At 35.8% G+C, this 17,577-nt stretch overlaps 1 protein-coding gene across 3 annotated transcripts in view; it reads left to right on the forward strand.

The window, feature by feature from the left end:
* The window catches only part of PDE1A (phosphodiesterase 1A), a 142,130-nt gene that overhangs the window by 651 nt on the left and 123,902 nt on the right, over positions 1-17,577 (forward strand). For 2 of the 3 annotated variants that reach the window (XM_058028585.1, XM_058028586.1), the window contains exon 2: positions 223-336. In XM_058028585.1, the coding sequence (XP_057884568.1) occupies positions 223-336 (114 nt within the window). Of the gene's footprint in view, positions 1-2; positions 337-17,577 lie in introns of those variants that run through there. The other variant, XM_058028588.1, reaches the window with a different exon arrangement.

The following is a 17,577-nucleotide window of genomic DNA, read 5'->3' on the forward strand; positions in this document are numbered from 1 at the left end:
GAGGAGCTGTGTGTACTTGCTCTGTGCTTGGGGGGGAAGAGTGGATTTGTCTGTCAAAGTGAATAGCGATTCAGGCAGGATCGTCCCTCAGCTGTTGTAATTCTGATGTGTTTTGCTATGACAGCAGCTACTGTCTAACATGCGTGGATCTTCTGAAATTTGTAGTGGACTAAGGACTGCTTTTACTTGCTGCTGAGCCTGACTGTAACTGTATCGCTGTAGGACAATAACGATGGGGGCTCGAGCGACAGAAACAACTCGGGAACTGGAAAGCGCCTCTGTACAGTACCAAATAGGAGGACATGCAGAGAAAATGTGGCAACGACTCAAAGGAATGTGAGTAGCTTGTCTCCTTGGCTTTTTTTCTGTTCCTTGGGAAAGATAATTTTCTTCTGTTTGTTAAAATGTCTAATTAGCAAACGGGAGAGTTATCTTTAAGCTGTGAACAGTATTTGCTCCCACAATACAGTACATCGTTCTGCTTTACGATGGTGCTTAGATTAATGTCAGACTCTCTATTAGGTTCAGTCATCTCATTTAAAAGATCTATAAGTGAGAGTTATTATCCAAATGGAAATACAGGTAAGTCCTTCCAAGTTAGCACTTCCATATCTCTGATATGATTTTGTAAATGTTATCTTCAGAATCAGCATTTCTGGAGCTGTTTCATCATTGTTGTCAGTATGTATGGGTAAGTATATTACTGCAATTCTATAGGAGGAACTAATACTTTCTCTTTAAGACTGAAGGTAAAGAAGTAAATATTAAAAGGTGCTTAGGTATTAGGAAGCTGCTCTGTCTGGTTTTTGTCAATTATTTTGGTGTTCAATAATGCTAGAAACTATTTCAAGGAGTATTTGAGGGCATCACTGTGTACCTGCTGTGTCTAATTCACTGCTCTCAAATGCAATTTTCATTTCAGTGCAAATGATCGGTAAATAAACATCTGCAAGCTGTCAGAGTAAACTCTATCAAACTAGTGCATTCTAAACCCCTGAAATGTCAACATCTCCTTTTCAGTATTTGCCAGGTTTTTGATCTGAAAGCTGATGTCAGGATGTTACAAATAAATGCATGTTACACTTGTTGAAGCAAAGAAATGGCACTGTTATTTTTGCTGGGAAGATTTGTAATCCTGGATTTCTAAAGATATTCCACAGATGCTAAATAGTGCCTCAGCTGTTGAAGGTAAACAGGTTATTTAAGTGTGGAGGATTAGATGTGTCAGCTATGGCACTGCCTGTTTCCCTTGTGCATTGGGTAGGGACTCAAAGTGGCTGTGGGGAAGGGGATTTCCACCATCTGCTTTCTTTAAGGAGAAATTGGTTTGCTTGATTGGAAAGTCACTTTTCAGGTGTGGCCAGGGATTTATCCTAACTTCTCGTGATATGCATTTGAATATTTGCTCCGAATCCTATCATCACTCTGTTTATCGCATTTTTGGGAAAAATGTCCCCATAAAATCTCCAAAGTGTGCACAGCAGAGCAAATATTTTCATTGTTTGATGATGTCACACATTTTGCCCCTGAGTTTCTGCTGCCAAAGACCTCCATCAATTTGTGTTGATTTCCATTAGTAGGGTCTTAGCTGCTGGTTTTGCTCTGTAAGTTCTCTGTTAGCACTAGACTCTTGGGTTAAAGCGTTTTCTTTCAGCTGCCTCTGGAGTGGTACCATTCAACAAACTAATGCAAATAACTCAACATTGGTGACACCGTACAAGACCTCCAGGAAATAAGGTTTATGCTTTTTTAGGAGTAGTTAAGATGATATTTGGAATTTGTAGTGTGTCAATAAAAAATGGAACTTACCTGTTTGGAAACACCGCACCTTTCACAGGCAACCTCATGAATGTTGCGACAAGATGATGCTAAAATAAATATGTGTATTTAAAAAGCAAGCAGGTTATATTATTAGATATGTTCTCAGCTGACTGTTTTTCAGACTTACCAATATTCCATTTTAATTATTCACTAGTCAATTGGAAATCACTGACTAGTCGATATTATGAACATTATATGGGGAAATTTCAAAGAATTGAAATTTCCGGAGTAGATATCTGGGCTCACTTTATACTATAAGCATCAATCATTAGGGAAAAGGATTCATTTTTTTTTGTGGGCAGATATCAAAGCAGAAGCATGTTTATATATGGTAGGGGAGAGGGACAGATAAGTGGAACTGCCAGATAATCTGACTTGGGAGGAAATCTTTTATAAACAGTTGGGAGAATTGTTTCATCTTAGAGATGGGAACTGTTAGTTTGTCATCATATGTAGTTACATTATTGAGTTTTTAAAGTAGTGTGCAATAGTATATTTACACTGAAGTCAGGACTTTGTGGTTTGAATTATGAAGCTGCATCTGTTCTTACTGATAGAGTCCATAGACCTACATAATGTTCATGTGATTTCAATGCAGTTTTACAGTATTTGGCAGTCAAGAGGGCTGATTATCTTCTTGCAAGCAGGTCATTATTTCTGAAAGAACATTAGATTTAACTTAGGTAACTATCTGAATAGTGTTCAAAAGCTGTACAATAGACCCTTATTAAAAATCAACTTTAATTTTCTGCTAGCATTACATCTTTTTTCATAATAGACTTTTAATTAAAAATTTGGCAGCAGAAGTCCATTTAACCTTGTATGTCTTGGAGTATTTTTGTTGTTAGCTTGTTGGCTTTTTAAAATTCATTTTTATGAAATAGAGGCTATTCTAGAAGATAGGTGAGTTGAATGCACTTAAAGCTAAATGAAAATCCTTATTTGAATGCCCAATAAGAAAAGCTGTCACTGTGGAAGCTGGAGTGAAAGGGCTTTTTATAGGTTCTCTATTCTATAGGCTTTCATAGATCTTGCTAGCCTAAGTGTTGCAATAAAGACTGGGATGTTTGGAATAAAATTAAAATTATATATAACTTTTATTTGGTTTATGATGCTTTACAGCCAAGTTCTTACTTTCAGATGGCAAGTAAAAATCCCACTCTGTTTTCCTTACACTGGAATTGCAGCAGTGCTGCAACCAAGGACATTATCTGCCAGAGAAGATATTTGAATTTCATAACTTGGTCCTTAGCATTGGTGCTGATTTTATTGATGCCTGAATATATAAAACACAAGCTCAGTGAAATAAGAAGTGTGAAAGAGTCATGTAAATTTGTCTTGACTGTAGCTTCTGGTTTTTGAATTGAGATATTTTCAGTATGCAGACTGCAAGCTTCTAATGTTTTGTAGTTCATGGAGAAAGCAAAAACAAATAACAAGGAGCAGCTAAATAACTTATGTAATAGTGTGGCTTTTATAATTCTCTGCTATGCAGAAGAATAAAAACAAAAGCCATTCAAGCCACTGCAGGAACTCCAGCTGCCTGACTGAAGGGGAGTGTTGTATATCTTCCACTTGAAAAAACACCTTGTCACAGCCCAGCCAAGGGGCTCCTTTTCAGCCTGTTTAAATGCCACCAGTTACACCTTTTCTCTCACAAACACTTATTCTCTATTGGATTGAATCTTTCTTTAGACAGTAAATAAACTGCCAGTTTAAATGTATTATGGTGTCAATAGACCCAGATGATTTGCTGCCTAGGAGAGTTTGTCTTCTGCTGCTAGGGAGCTCAGAAAAAAAATTGCTTTTTAAAAGCCTTTTGATTTGGAATGCAGAGAACCGGGTATAAAGCAGATGTCTGTATGCTTACTGGCCTTGCAGTGTTTGGTATTCTCCTTAATCTGCACATAGACTTAAGTCTGTATTGTTCCTTGGTGTGTGAAATCTGTGCTGTCTGTTGTGTCTTTTTGCCACTTCACTCAATGTTAATGCAGAACAGCCAGACATCCCCTCCCACCATCTTTTTTTATTTTGCAAGTAGACATCTTAGGTACCTTTGCAAGCAGGTTCTGCTGTCCTCAACACTGATGGACATAGTATTAGGGGTGAGCTCCCTTTCTGAGCTTTGAATTCATTAGTGAGTAATTAACTTGATTTTCATAAATATCTGTATTTGCTAGAACTGTCTCTAATTGGCCAGAAAAATGTCTGAATGAGAAAAGTTAAAGTCCAAGATTCCAGGAACTTGGGGACTGGAAATTCACATGTGGTTGGTATAGACTACTTTATGAAATTTTTACTGCTTTAAAATGAGAATGTGTTATTGCCATCACTGGTTAAAACTAATTTGTGATAACGTCTATGGCAAAAGGGATTTGAAAAACAGTCATAACCTTCTTTCCTTACCTTGTTCCCTTTCTTTTCCTCAACATTCAACATTAAGAAACCCTGATTTCTGCAGGAAGGAGAGTCTAAGTTGCCTTAGGTACTGAAAGGGACAGGCATGTACACCCAGTTTGTTGATCCTGCAATGCTGCAGTGACAAATTGCATGCATACACATTTTGTTGAGACAAAAAGGAGCCTTAGTCACTGATTTGGGGAAATTTGGCTTGATGTCAAAGAAAGTAGAAAAATGGCTTCCTGTGCACCTGCTGAATTATCAGAAGATAGCATTCTTTTAAAGACATTGAATAGAATCCAGATTAGCAGCCTAGTTAGGTCTAAAACAGATTAGAATGGGTAATTTTATTTAGAGAACAGTCATTCCTTCCCTAGGTCCATGGATACTGGTGGAACAGCAGTAGAACAGTTTCTAGATATGACACAAGTCTTTCTTTTTTCAAGCTGCTTGTTTACAATTGATTTTATACTTTATTTCATGTTTGCTTTGTTTGCTTATTGCCCTTGTTTCTGTGGTCCATTTACCTCAACTATAGTAGTTCAGTACAGCTTAATTGAAGAGATTATCAAAACAGAACATATTATGATACAAAAATGTATAAATTTGTGACTACTGAATAAACAAAAAGAGGAGAAGAGACAGAATCACAGGTGCATACCTCTGGTAAAAAGTAGCAAGACAGATTTTCACTTACTGCTAACTACATCAGGAACAAATGGGTATATAGTTCAAGTACTTTTTACTTGTCATGTTACCTATTTTTACTTTCTTGTGATGTGAAAACTTTCCTATGAAGTCATAAGCTCTTAAAAGTAATCAAAATTACGGGTATTTCTCAGGGGACTTTAAGTGAAATTAAAATTGATTTCAGAAATGCTCTAAACAGAAAATGGAAGGTATATGATGATATGCCTTTTGATTGATATGCATTTCATTATTGCTATAATTACCTAAGAATAGTTTCATTATAAATTGCGAACAGCTTCTTTTGCTTTTGAAAGCAAAGTGTGTTTCTGCACTGGAGTAGTCCGGTTAACAATTTATAATTATAATTTTGTAGCTTATAAATATGTATCTAATTAAACATAATATGAAAAATTTCAAATTTTCAATAAGTCTAGATGTTAAGCTACTTAACATTAGAAATTTAGAGAACTTTTGTATCCAGTCATATTATTTTACTGTTGGAAAGGTATTTCCATTATTATAATATAGATAATGGGCACATAATTAATTTTCAGGTTCATACTAAGTTCTTTCAATTTCTGGCATGTACCAATGCTGTTGATGGTTTAGAATAAATGCTGATCCTCCAGTTTACTGTGAGTAGATGAATTGCTGTGCCCATAGGAAGCTGTACTAGAAATGATTGCGAATTGAAGAATTTTGCACAAATGTGTGCACAAACCATATTTTGCCTATGATACCAGTAAGAACAGCAGCAGTGTTTTTACAGGTGTCTCTGAATAATACAATAAAATACTGAGATTTCCCATTAGAGCTTTAAATAAACATGTTTATACATCCCTCATGTTGGTGTCCAATTAAAATTAAGTATTATATCTAAGGACAATGAAAAGGAAATTAAAGATAACATTTTACGAAGCTGACTACTAAACTACAATTAAATCTATATATTCTCTATTTTTTTTTAGCTTAGACATCTGACTGTACTTATGTTACAACTGAGACTTCTAAAATTTCCTAAAAGATACTTTCTGTGGCTATTTGCCTTATAAGTGTTCTATTCAGATCTCTGATTAGAAAGAGATTCTGTGTAGCTGACTACACAAATAATGACTTTCCTCCTGAGCTCCTGCCAACTCCTTGTGCAGGGGTCCTTGATTGCTGACCAATTTTTGCAAACATTTCTTTAAAAACTTCATTCTCTAATTTAGCTGTTGCCCACTGAGGCCTGCCACAGTTTCTCAGAGTTATGGGTCAAAACCTCAGAGCTCCTATTGCCCTCCCACATGTAACTCCCAGGTTCTGCTCCACCTCCACAACAGAGTGAAGTCAAAATATCTGGATAGGAGAAAAAAAGGCCTTTTGTCTTGCTAATTATATAGAGTTAGAAAAATGCAAATGCCTAAATACTGAAATTACATAGTTACCAGTGGAAGCTATAATAAAAATAGGCATTCACTTCATACATCTAAAAGAGAAACATAACCTCAGGTTTATCAAAATTGTGCCTGACAGAATTTTTCCTGTAAGATGTCAAAATAATCCTTTAGGAGTGAACCCATTTAGTACTGTTCCATTTTGTTTGTGTTTTCTCTCTGATCTGGCTTGCTCCTGGTATAATCTCTGGAGAAGGGCTAGAACAAAACAGTTGCAATTATTTCTGCTACCATTTACTGGAGACTATTTGACAAATAAGACTGCAAAAAAGGTGTAAGACCTAATCTGGTAGCAAGTCCTCCAGTACTACTGTATTGTATCTAACATGAAAGGTTTATTTTTGTCAAAACCCCCTCCAGACATTCAAAGCCTTCCAAAAGGAAGAGAAATAACCATCTAACCAGCTAAGGGGCAAATGGACTAGGCTTGGCCCACAGACTGCACAGTGACAGAGTTCTTTACACCTTCTCAGACAGCAGCAGGTCTTTGGATTGATTTTTTTCCTTTACTGCCTTCCCATACAATTTCATTTCATACTTGAGGTCACCAATGCAATTTGTGGAACTTTTAAAACAAGGCTTCATAAAGAGGCTCTATAGAGGCAGTCAGAACTTCATACAAAGTAAATCCTTTCATTTTACTAGGGAGATGGGGAAAACTGAGCAGTTGTGACTAAATGGAGAGAAAATTGCACTCTGCTGTGGTTAAGGGAAGCTAAACAGAAATTGAGTACATCACTTACAAAGTTACAGCTGACAATGAAATGACTCAGTTTTCACAGTCCATAAAGCTTTGCAATTAGTCAGGCAGTGCTGCAGACTGAAGAAGCCAGCCTTCTCCCTGACCTCTCTTTTCTCTTACAAAGATGCTTAGATTTGTAAAGAACTACTACATCCAGTTTCTGTTAAAGGCTGCAGCTGGTCACAGCACAGACACGCATTTCCTGAACACATACATGCAAGGAATAGTGATTTTAAAGGAGTATGTGACTTGCTCCTAAAAGCTTCTGTGATTCTGTTGGCCAGCTGATGTAATTTTATTTGTGAAGTCAAATGCTGTTAACATGATATTGTATTTATTCCTGTGGATTTTGCTAAAAACGTGATTTCCAAAGTGGTTGGTTTTCTGAGTGGAGTGAGTTTTTCAGATACAATATCCATAAAAGGTGACCATTTTCTGCAGTTACTGTGGGTTGTCTCCCACAATACATTCTTGATTCCCAACTCTGATTGCTTACTCCATGCTCTTGTGGTTTTTTTGTTAGCTGTTCTAGTGTGACTGGTAGTGATACCACCCAGGGATTTCTTCTGTGGTAAAAACAGCAATAGCTTTTTTTTTTTTTTTCTTAATTTTTATTGGCTCCTGGGCTGGATTCCCTCTGTGTTTTCATACCTAGTTGCATCCTTACAATGGAGAGAGTTGTCTGAGGCTGGGACTACCTGAAGTTAAAGAAGATGGTCTCACTTGAGCAGCTCTCTAAGAAAACTGTAATGGTCTTGCGTTTGTTATGTTTCAAGTCCTTTATTCTATGGTATTGTAAATCTCATCCCAGGGTACCTAGTGTTGTAACAAAACATGATAGAAGATGTTGATCAAATGTGAACTTCTTCTGAGGGTTCAATTTTGTTCTGGTGTTTTTGAAAGGTTAACTTTGAACTTGCAGGTTTTATGAAGATCAAGCAGTGCCCACGTCACTGCAGAGTTATGATGCACAGATAACATCTGTGCTTTTGTAGCCTACAAATAGCTGGCCTGAAAGAAGGCCAGGATAAACATCCGTGTTTTGTGCTTGGGCTAATTCAGGACAATTGCAATCATTTATTTGCACCTCAGCTGAATCAGTGAAATACTGCTGGGTAACCTATAACCAGGTTGTTTGCCTTGGCTATAAGGCCCTTTGCCACTGCTGGCAATATCTTGTGAATCTGCAAATCAAAAAAAAAAGCTGAAAAGTGCTTTATTAGAATTTTTATTCTTGAAGTGAATGGTCTGAGAATGAATACTCATTAGCTACAATTGTGCTGCTTATGGTCTGTACACAAAGCCGGACTGTAATGAGATTTAGTGTGGTTTATTTTGAATGAGTAAGAGAAGTTTGCTCATTTGAGTCAGTGTTGTGAAATGACAAAAAGCATTCCCAAGTTGCTTGTCTCTTTGACAATTTATGCAAATATGTCTGATTTTAGATGTTCCAGAAAAGCCATTATACCTTGAGGTATCATGTGCTGGAAAACATTAAAATAACATGGATATTAAAGCTTTGCTTTTTTCAGGATTAGCAGCGCTATAAATATCACTCCAACATTAAAAAAAAAGAAAAGTGCTTTTTCTTGTCTTCACTGATCTCATGTTTGTAGTCATTATCATTTAGCATTTTTGCATGATTGTGTTGCTATGTATTTAGTAAGTTTCTCAGAATGAGACAGTTGAATTCCATCTGTTCAACCCACCAAGCATAATGCAGTTATTATTTGAAGCAGTATTATTTAACTAGGAGCGACCTCACGGAAGATGTTTGTCTGTACAAGTGCTTATGCTCCTTTATCTATTGTTTGACATTGGCTGCAGTTTGTTTGACCCAAACGTTCTCCAGACTTTTGGCGCCCCAGGAAAACAAGTAGCCTCCATAAATATTATGGAGACATTTAATTGTTGTGAATTTCTCTGATAAATAGTGTTTGAAGGCAGCTACATTTGAATTGTTCACTGTTAGTGTAATTTACGCCAGAGTAAAGAACAAACTGCTGGGTAGAATTTACTTCTTTATTCAACTGTTCTACTATATAGAACTGTTCTACCTGGGAAATTTGAAATTAAATAAGTTTTTTCCCTTCTGTGTTGTCGGCAGAATTTATTAAAGAATCAACACCTAATATCTTGCTTACCTGCCATTATATATTTTGTATTTTTCTTTACTGTGTTTTGAATAGTTTATGTTTTTGGTTTGTTTTTATTTTGCAATACCTTGGACACCTCTTAGTATAATTCTGTAGCTTTCTTTTGCCATTTTTATGAAAGGCTTGATGAAGGTTTGAGTATTTTTCTTCTAAACTGAAGATTTTTTATTTATATCACTGTATTTCCTAATCTCAAATACATTAGTTTAAGAGAACTCAGATACCTGTTTGGCAGAAATGCCAGATATTCCAGGCTCAGCTGGAGCTGCAAATTGTTGTCTCTTTTCACAGTTCCTTTATATCCTCAATGTGTGATTTTCTGATGCACAGGTAACTGCACTGCAAAAAGCATTACACCATTGGCATTAATTTCCATCGGGGTGGGCTGGAATGTAGAATTCCTGCTCTGAAGAATATATAAAAAACCTTGGAAAAGGCCACCAAGATTAAAAGCTCAGAAGAATGAGTAATCTGAAATGCCTCTAAAAAACTTTAAATGAGTATCTCTTTCTGCCTTTTCAACTTCCAAACCCTTAAACTGCTGCAACCTGTTCAATTGAAAGCCACTTGTCCTAGTCCCTGTGCTGCAAAGATGTCCTGATCTCTGAGAAATCTAGAGAAATAGTTACCTACAGTCAGGAAATCTCTGAGATAGATATAATTTTATAAGCAAAGTAAGTTGTGCATGAAATCTGAAATTTTCCATTGAAGAAGTTAAATTATAAAATTATTGACCAACTCTGATTTACTTGTTTTCAGCGTAACTAGAAAGACCTTGGATTTTATAGGTAATTGAAAATGAGATGCTTCTCTTTCATAGAAAACTGCTGAAGTATCAAAGAAGGTTCTATGTTTCAATAGCTACCAGGACATGCTCACCAGCCATGATTCAGTTAAAGCTGACAGGCCAGGTTTATGGGATAAATCTGTAACAGTCAATGGCAGTAAGACACAGATAACCTTTTCCCTGGCATATGCTGCTGTGACAAGAAATCCCTATTTTAGTATTGTATCTTTCTTGATACATGAATGAAGACATTATAGGTCTTCATTCTAAATAATCGGAACAAAGATGAGGCTTCAAATTAATTTACCTGTGAGTATTTGAAATTTGTCTCCATCTCTTAATGCAATGCTTGTATTTTGTGCCTTTACCACATTTTATATATATGGCACAATATTATTCTATGCTGCAAAGTGTTGAGTCCTTGTTTCTATCCTGAAGACTCCTCAAAACCACCAAACTATCTTGATTTATTGAGTGAAATAGCACACTTGCCTCTGGAAGAAAAACTGCAAGCCTTGAATGATAGACAGTATTAGAGTAGTGCGTATCTATGTAAAAGGAGTGAAAAAAATTTATAATCTTCAAAATAAGTTTATTTCTACTGCATCTGATTGGTATAAATTTTGTTCTTAACTTAAAATGTGAGAAATAGAAAATTTGGCTTATTTTGACCTTTTGATTTTGAAGTTCCTTTCTAAGCAGATTGATTTAATACTGCTTGTTTCTCTAAAATATTAAAAAAAAATTGTCAAAGACATGTTAAAATGAAGAGTGGTAATAACATACACATGTAAATACATAGCGATAATTGTGAGGAGGCTTTGCCTTCAAGAGGGAAATATTTGATTCTGTTTTTAGTTATTTTCTTGGGTAGTTCAGTTAGCCATTTTCTACTTTGTGTAAGCTATACTCAAAATGGGATTCCCTCTCCACTTGATTGATAGAAAGTCCCTACTGTTCCAGAAACATTTAAATATGTAATGTTTAGAAGTAACTAGACATGAAAGTGTTAAAATGTTTGGTTTCCATACACTCATAAACCTATACAGGTAATTGTATTCCTGGCTTTGTAGTTAAAAAAAAAAGCTTGATGCATACCTAGAGACTTCTTGGTAAGAAATAAAAAATTGGCAATACTGTTTCCGTGCAAGAGAAATTACCTTTCCAAGAATGCCAAATGGACAACTCATGAACACTTGGGGCTTAGACCTTATGATCCTTAATTTTAATTTAATATACCAAACCTTTCCCTTTTCCTTCTCCACTGAATGTGGTTCATATGCTGTATGAAAGTGAACATTATCTAGAAGAAAAATGGTTTGCATTTATAGCAGATAGGGACAAACATTTTGAATCTGATCATACAAAAACTGCAAATCTGTTTCTAGAGCTGTATTACAATATATACACAGGATATGAGAATCTCAAATGGTTACGGGATTTGTGAAAGTTTATAGCTCCATCCAAACTTTGAGTTGCTTCTATCACTGTGAGAGCCCAAACCAAAGTTTGTGTTAAAACAAGTGGAGCCTTTTAGAAGACCAAATTGTGATAGATGTAATACAATTTGGTCATTATGTCTGCTGACATAAAAAGAAAAAATAAGTATGGTACTAGAATTCTTAAAGAAAATCTTGCTTTGATTTAATGCTTTAACAAGAGCAAACATGCCTTAAGATTTTAATATTATCAATTCCTGAAAATATAGTTGCTCTGGTGGACATAAAACCATATGGAGCCAGCTCTGTCATATATTTTCCTGTCTTGACTTACAATCAGCTTTGACCAGATAAATTCTTGATACAGGACAGAGTCAACCTTGTCTTAGAATGAGGTCATATTTAGCCTTCTAGTACTGTGCTCATCCTCTATGTAAGACAAAGAGCTGCATCCAAAACGCTGTGTTTGTGATATGAAAGGATCCTTATGTTCCTGCGGAAGTTCAAAGCAAAATGTAGAGTGGAGAACGAGTTGCTGAAAGTATATAATTTCCTATGAGTTTTAGCTAAGACTATTTAGTGTAAAAGTTTGGAATATTCTCATCATCAGTTCAGTCTTAAAATCATCTTGGTTTCAGTTCAATCCTAAAATCATCTTGGTTTAAGGGAGGACTCAGGAGTTGCAGAATTCTTGAATTGTGTTACAATTTGGGAAAACATTGTTATTAACAGAATTTAATTTTAAAATCCTTTTCAATGTTTATATATTAAATGCAATCTCAAATGCATTTTTAGGTTGAATGATCAAGGGAATAGCATGAAACTTTGTGCTTCATTGTCTATATCATCTTCAATAGAGGAAGGCGAAGAATCTCAGGAAAAGGAAGAATTCGTAGTGGTTTTAGAGATTAACTGTATTCTTTTCATTTCCAGTAATGAAAAATGGTATTGAAACTTTACATATGGTGACTGAATTGAAATAGACTCAAAAAATCCTGTGTAAAGCTCTATAATGGCATTGTAAAGTGACAACAGATGTGATTTCTCACACTAAAATGCATTCTTATCGTTTGACAATGATTCTCATTATGATGATACTCCTGGCATGGAACTAAAATTTTTCTACATTGTACAAGCTATATGAAATCTGTCTTTAGCTGGCAACCATGCCTTACTGAAGTTGGCAGAGTACCACATGTATGGGATAAATTCTAGCTTTCTATATGGGTGTGATTACAAAAATCTACATATGATGCTTCACTTCTGAAAATTAGTTGATTTTTCACAAAAGAGCTGCTGCATATTGTAATTCTAAATCTCAGCAAGAAGTACTTCATGGCCAGGCTATGGCTCTATTGGCTCAGTCATCTGGTTTTATTCAGTCTATTATGATCTAATAATATTTAAATGCACTCCAGTTCCTGGCTGTATTGGGGGTTTGTGGTTCAGTCTGAAAATCCTTTAGATTTACAAGACTGCAGTTCAGAGATGTAAGAAAATTTCAAGATCCAACAATCAATTTTTCCTTTAGGTACAATGTGTGTTTTACTACAGGTTTTTCTGAAATGAACAGCATGAAAATGGTTTGGGGTCTTTGAATGAATAATAGAAAATATATGTAGTAGTTTTTGAGGAATTAAGATAGTAATGTTCAAGTTGTGCCGGTAGACCATAGAACTTCAGCCTGTGATTTCTCAATCCAGTCAATAATCAAATAAAATTAGCCTGGTTCTGGTCTCACTTAAACCAGCATAATTGGACACTATTGAATTACAACACAATAAATGAGACCTCAAAACAGATTTACTTTATTGTGACAAAAGAGCACAGCATTTCATGGATGCAGTGGAATTTGGCTAAGGTAATTCCTTTTTATGAACACTGGGCTATGTCAGGCATGTTATAGTTTTCAGTCTTAGTTCTTATTGGATATGATTCTTATTTTCTTAATTGGTAAGTGAACAAATCACCTGATAGAAGGATTCCCTGAATTACCTTTTTTTTTCCCTTTCCCCTTCTCCCAAGGGAAAGAACCATGTTTACCTCCCTTTGTCTATCACTTGGCTGCAGCTATAGTAGTAACACAGAAACAGATTGCACTGAATTTGCTATTTATTGCTCTGATTTTGGATTTTTGCCACTCTCACTAATGAGCTATGTTTTTGCAGATAGACAAATTAAGGATGGGCTCCTCAGCTCACATGCATTCAATTGTATCCCAGTTTGTCATTAAATTTATTTTTAACAATAAAATCAGCAGATTGTAATTTGTATTACGATTATCACAAAAAGATCTCACCACATTTAATGGAACTGTGAAGCTTTGACAGTGCAGATGAGGGGAGTTAGACCTTGAAAGAAAAAACCAGTTGCACAGCATCATCTAAAATTTTATTTTGGCAGTTTATCTGTAGTGATTTGAGGAATGGGAACAGCAGGAAAGGGAGGGGCCAACTTTATCTAATAACATCCTCACTCAAACCAAATAATTACACTGCATTCCTTTCTATTAGCATGGCAGGCACAAGATTGGACAGTATTTGGTATAGAAGTAGAGGTGTCCACCACATTAAGTGATGAAGTCTTAAACGTTGTGCTTGCATTTTTATGGGTAGCTGAAGGATTCTCTGTATACACTTCTAAAAGTGTTTAATGAAAGTTAGAAGTTTTGTTTTTTCTTTGAGTTGCCTCAGAAGAAAATGTCAGAAGCACAAAAGCCTTTGTTGCTTCACTTCATGATTAAATACAGCCTTCCCTATTGAAAGAACTCTTTTATTTTGCATTATTATCCTGTTACAAAATGTCTATTCCCATCACAAATATTTCAGTTTCCCCATTCTTCCCTTCATAATTAACACTGAAAGCCTAACGTTGTGAGGCTAGAAGCTGCCATTTCTTCATGTGCAAAGATTTAAGCTCAGCATTTGCATATGTGAAAGAGGTATTTTACTCAGTAAACTATCACATTACCAAAAGTAGACTACTAATAAGCAAATGTAGACTACTATTTTTAATTTAAATTTTATTGTCCATAAGACCTCAAGATATACACAGGTAATTACAACTACCCAGATTGCCTTATCTTTGTAAATGGATTATGAAATTGAAAATGAGGAAAGGTGTTATCTGGGAAACAATATATTTCCAATTATAGTGAAGTGACTACACAATTGTAACGCTTCTATTCAGGCCTTTGTACTTCAATGGAGGGTAGCTTTTATTCTGTTCACATTAACACTTTCTTAAAAGATTAAGTAATCTTAAAAAGGTCACGTTTATACTGTTGGAAAAATTAACACCAGAAATTATCCCACTCATCTGTGGCAGCTTCAGTTCATAGCTTTGAATTCAAAGACATGTGCTTGCTTCAATAGTCAAGCTCTTTGCTTCTCACTTACTTCCGCAATCTTTTTTGGCAAGAAGTTACCTTTAATCCACATTGTTTGTAGGAATCCATGTAGTTTCAAGGATCTGCCTTATTAGCATGGTTAAATGGATAATGGATGTGGCATGGAATAGGAATGAACTATCAGAGCTGGGGTGTTAGTATTAATTCACAGTCATAACTGGTGTGCTGAGAAATGAAATGCCTAAATTGTATCAAAAAGATTTTCCCTCAGTGAAGCTGAAAAACACAGGGAAATGTTATGCCAGTACTGTTCATGGCAAAGCCAGTGCTGAAGCACTGTTAACACAACCATGAGATTGCTTCCCTCCCCCAGCACAACTGGAACAATGGAAAACACATAATCAAAGATGCAGTGCTTTATATTTGCTTGGCACCATGTTAACTTAATCAAGAATGAACTTGCTCAAGGATTTTTTCCATAGAAATAGGACAACAAGCCGTTCTGGTACCACTCCCAGAGCGTGACTCACAAAGAGAAAGCAGCAGAGAAAGACAGCGTTTTTTTTTTCCTTTCATGAAACCACTCACTTCCCTGCAAGGTTATGCACTTGTTTTGTTTTTAAATGTGTTACTTTGATTCTTTTCCTACTGATGTTTGAAAAATTAGTCTTAAACATAGATTATGTCAGTGTTGATGGAGCAGGTTGTCATCCCCCTCTATTTTTTCTGAAAGATGGATGCTACATTCTGTGTTTAGTCACTTCAATGCAATGTGAAATCCTGACAAGAATGCAAGTTCCCGTGGCTCCTTACCAATTAGTTTGTTCAAGCAAAACGGACCAAATGATACCAATAAATTTTCTCTCATCATTCATTCATTAGCCTTTAAGAAGAACTGTGATACTTTTGGAGTGGATGGCTCTTTGCTCCATCCTCCAAACAAAAGTCTGGATAATGGCCAGACATGGAAAGTAAGTCTCTAGGGTTCACAAAAATAGCATTTTAGTCTGATATTTCCTGATCTGCTTACAAAGACAGTCTTTGAAGTAGGGAGTTTTTGTAGTGGTTATATGTGGGTGCACCACAACCTTCCACCCTCTGCATACTCACGTAGACTTCCATCTCATTACTGTCTAGCTATTAATTGTATGTGTCTGTGAACAATGATGGCTTCAAGCACTCAGCTGTCAATATGACTTTCCCAGATGAACATCTGAGTGGGCGTAAATGTCATGATAAGCATGCTGCCTTCATGGATCACACAAAGTTATTACCTCCTTTTTGCTGATTCTTATGTAACTATACTTTTGGCTGATAAAGTAAAATAAATAAGTTTTAGTTTTCATAATGAGCTATGTTAAACATATATATATATATATATACACACACAAGATCTGTCAAAATTCCTCTTACTGATAGTGGCATTTTTTCCTTCCAAATACTTGTCAAATCTGATGGATACTCTTTCTCATATTCTTACTTAGATGAACTTGAATGCTGTCAAGAATTTTGGTTATATGCACCAATATCAATTCAAGTCACCAACACCAATTTGCCCTTAGAAACCATGGAAAAAGAAATTAATTGAATATTTCACTTTACTTAAATATAGTCTTTAGGGGCAGCATCACTGCATGCCCTTGATAAAAATGTATCTGAGGGGCTGGATGCATCCATGCTTTTGGATAAATTTATATAGATTTGTTTTTTTTTTTTTTTTGTTTTTTTTTTGTACTGTGGGTTTTCCAAAGTGAAATAGTGCTGGAACTATAATAAATAGCAGGAAAATAATATAAAATTATGACATGGAATTGCTACTTTAGACAAAACTGACAATGCCCTTCAGAAGTAGAGCAATGCAATCTCCACAGTTCAGACAGGTCTTGTTAATGGAGAATAGCACAGAAAGATATTTTGTAGCAAAAAAAAAAACCCAAAACCCAAACCAAAACCAGCACGATCAGTAAGCTCCTGTAAAAGCACATGTTATTATTAATTACAGTAGAGCATGCAAAAAGATTTGAGTTTCTAGGGCTCTGTCCTCTGGGCTGTTTGGGTTCCAGGCTGCTGGTGCAGCTGATAGGCTGCTCTGGTAGTGGTGCTTCTTCCTGTGAGTCCAAGTCTGACATATGTGATGAAATGCAGAATACTGATAATCAGAAAAGAAAACCAAACCCAGAGCTTAAATGCAAGATGTTTGAGGAATTTATATGTGAATATACAGGCTGCCAGTACTCATTTTATTTAGCATTTACTGCTACTCCAAGCAGACACTTTTAAAATAAATTCTTTATTGCACTTTTGTCAGGGGTTTTTGTGTCAGGGTCAGGAGCTTGAAATTTCTAATTTCTTGTTAGACCAGTGCAAGAAAAAAAACAAGCAATGTTGCCTGCTACTTTTAAGCCTTTCAGGGAGCTTCTTTTCAGTGGCAGTTGCAGAACGTGAATGTGAAAATGTTTAAACCAAATGTTCCCTAGGCATCTCTCAGTGTCTGTATAATCCTCAAGTGCTTCAAAGCTTTCAGAAAAAGCATGGAAACAAAAATATTTCTTATATATTAATCCTTTGTAAAAGGTGGCACTGATTTTGTCTATTAATGCAGTTGAATTAAATAGAAAATTCTCCTTTGCTTCCATTTAACTGTTCTAAATCGAAGTTTCTGAACATTCTTCTCTTGATCTACCTCAGTGAAGAGCATAGTTGTGTGCAGGGCGTAAGAAACTGTGCTTGGGAGTGACTGATGGTTGTTGTTGACAT

Source organism: Melospiza georgiana, chromosome 7 (assembly GCF_028018845.1).
Source record: "Melospiza georgiana isolate bMelGeo1 chromosome 7, bMelGeo1.pri, whole genome shotgun sequence".
Taxonomy (NCBI): Eukaryota; Metazoa; Chordata; class Aves; order Passeriformes; family Passerellidae; genus Melospiza; species Melospiza georgiana.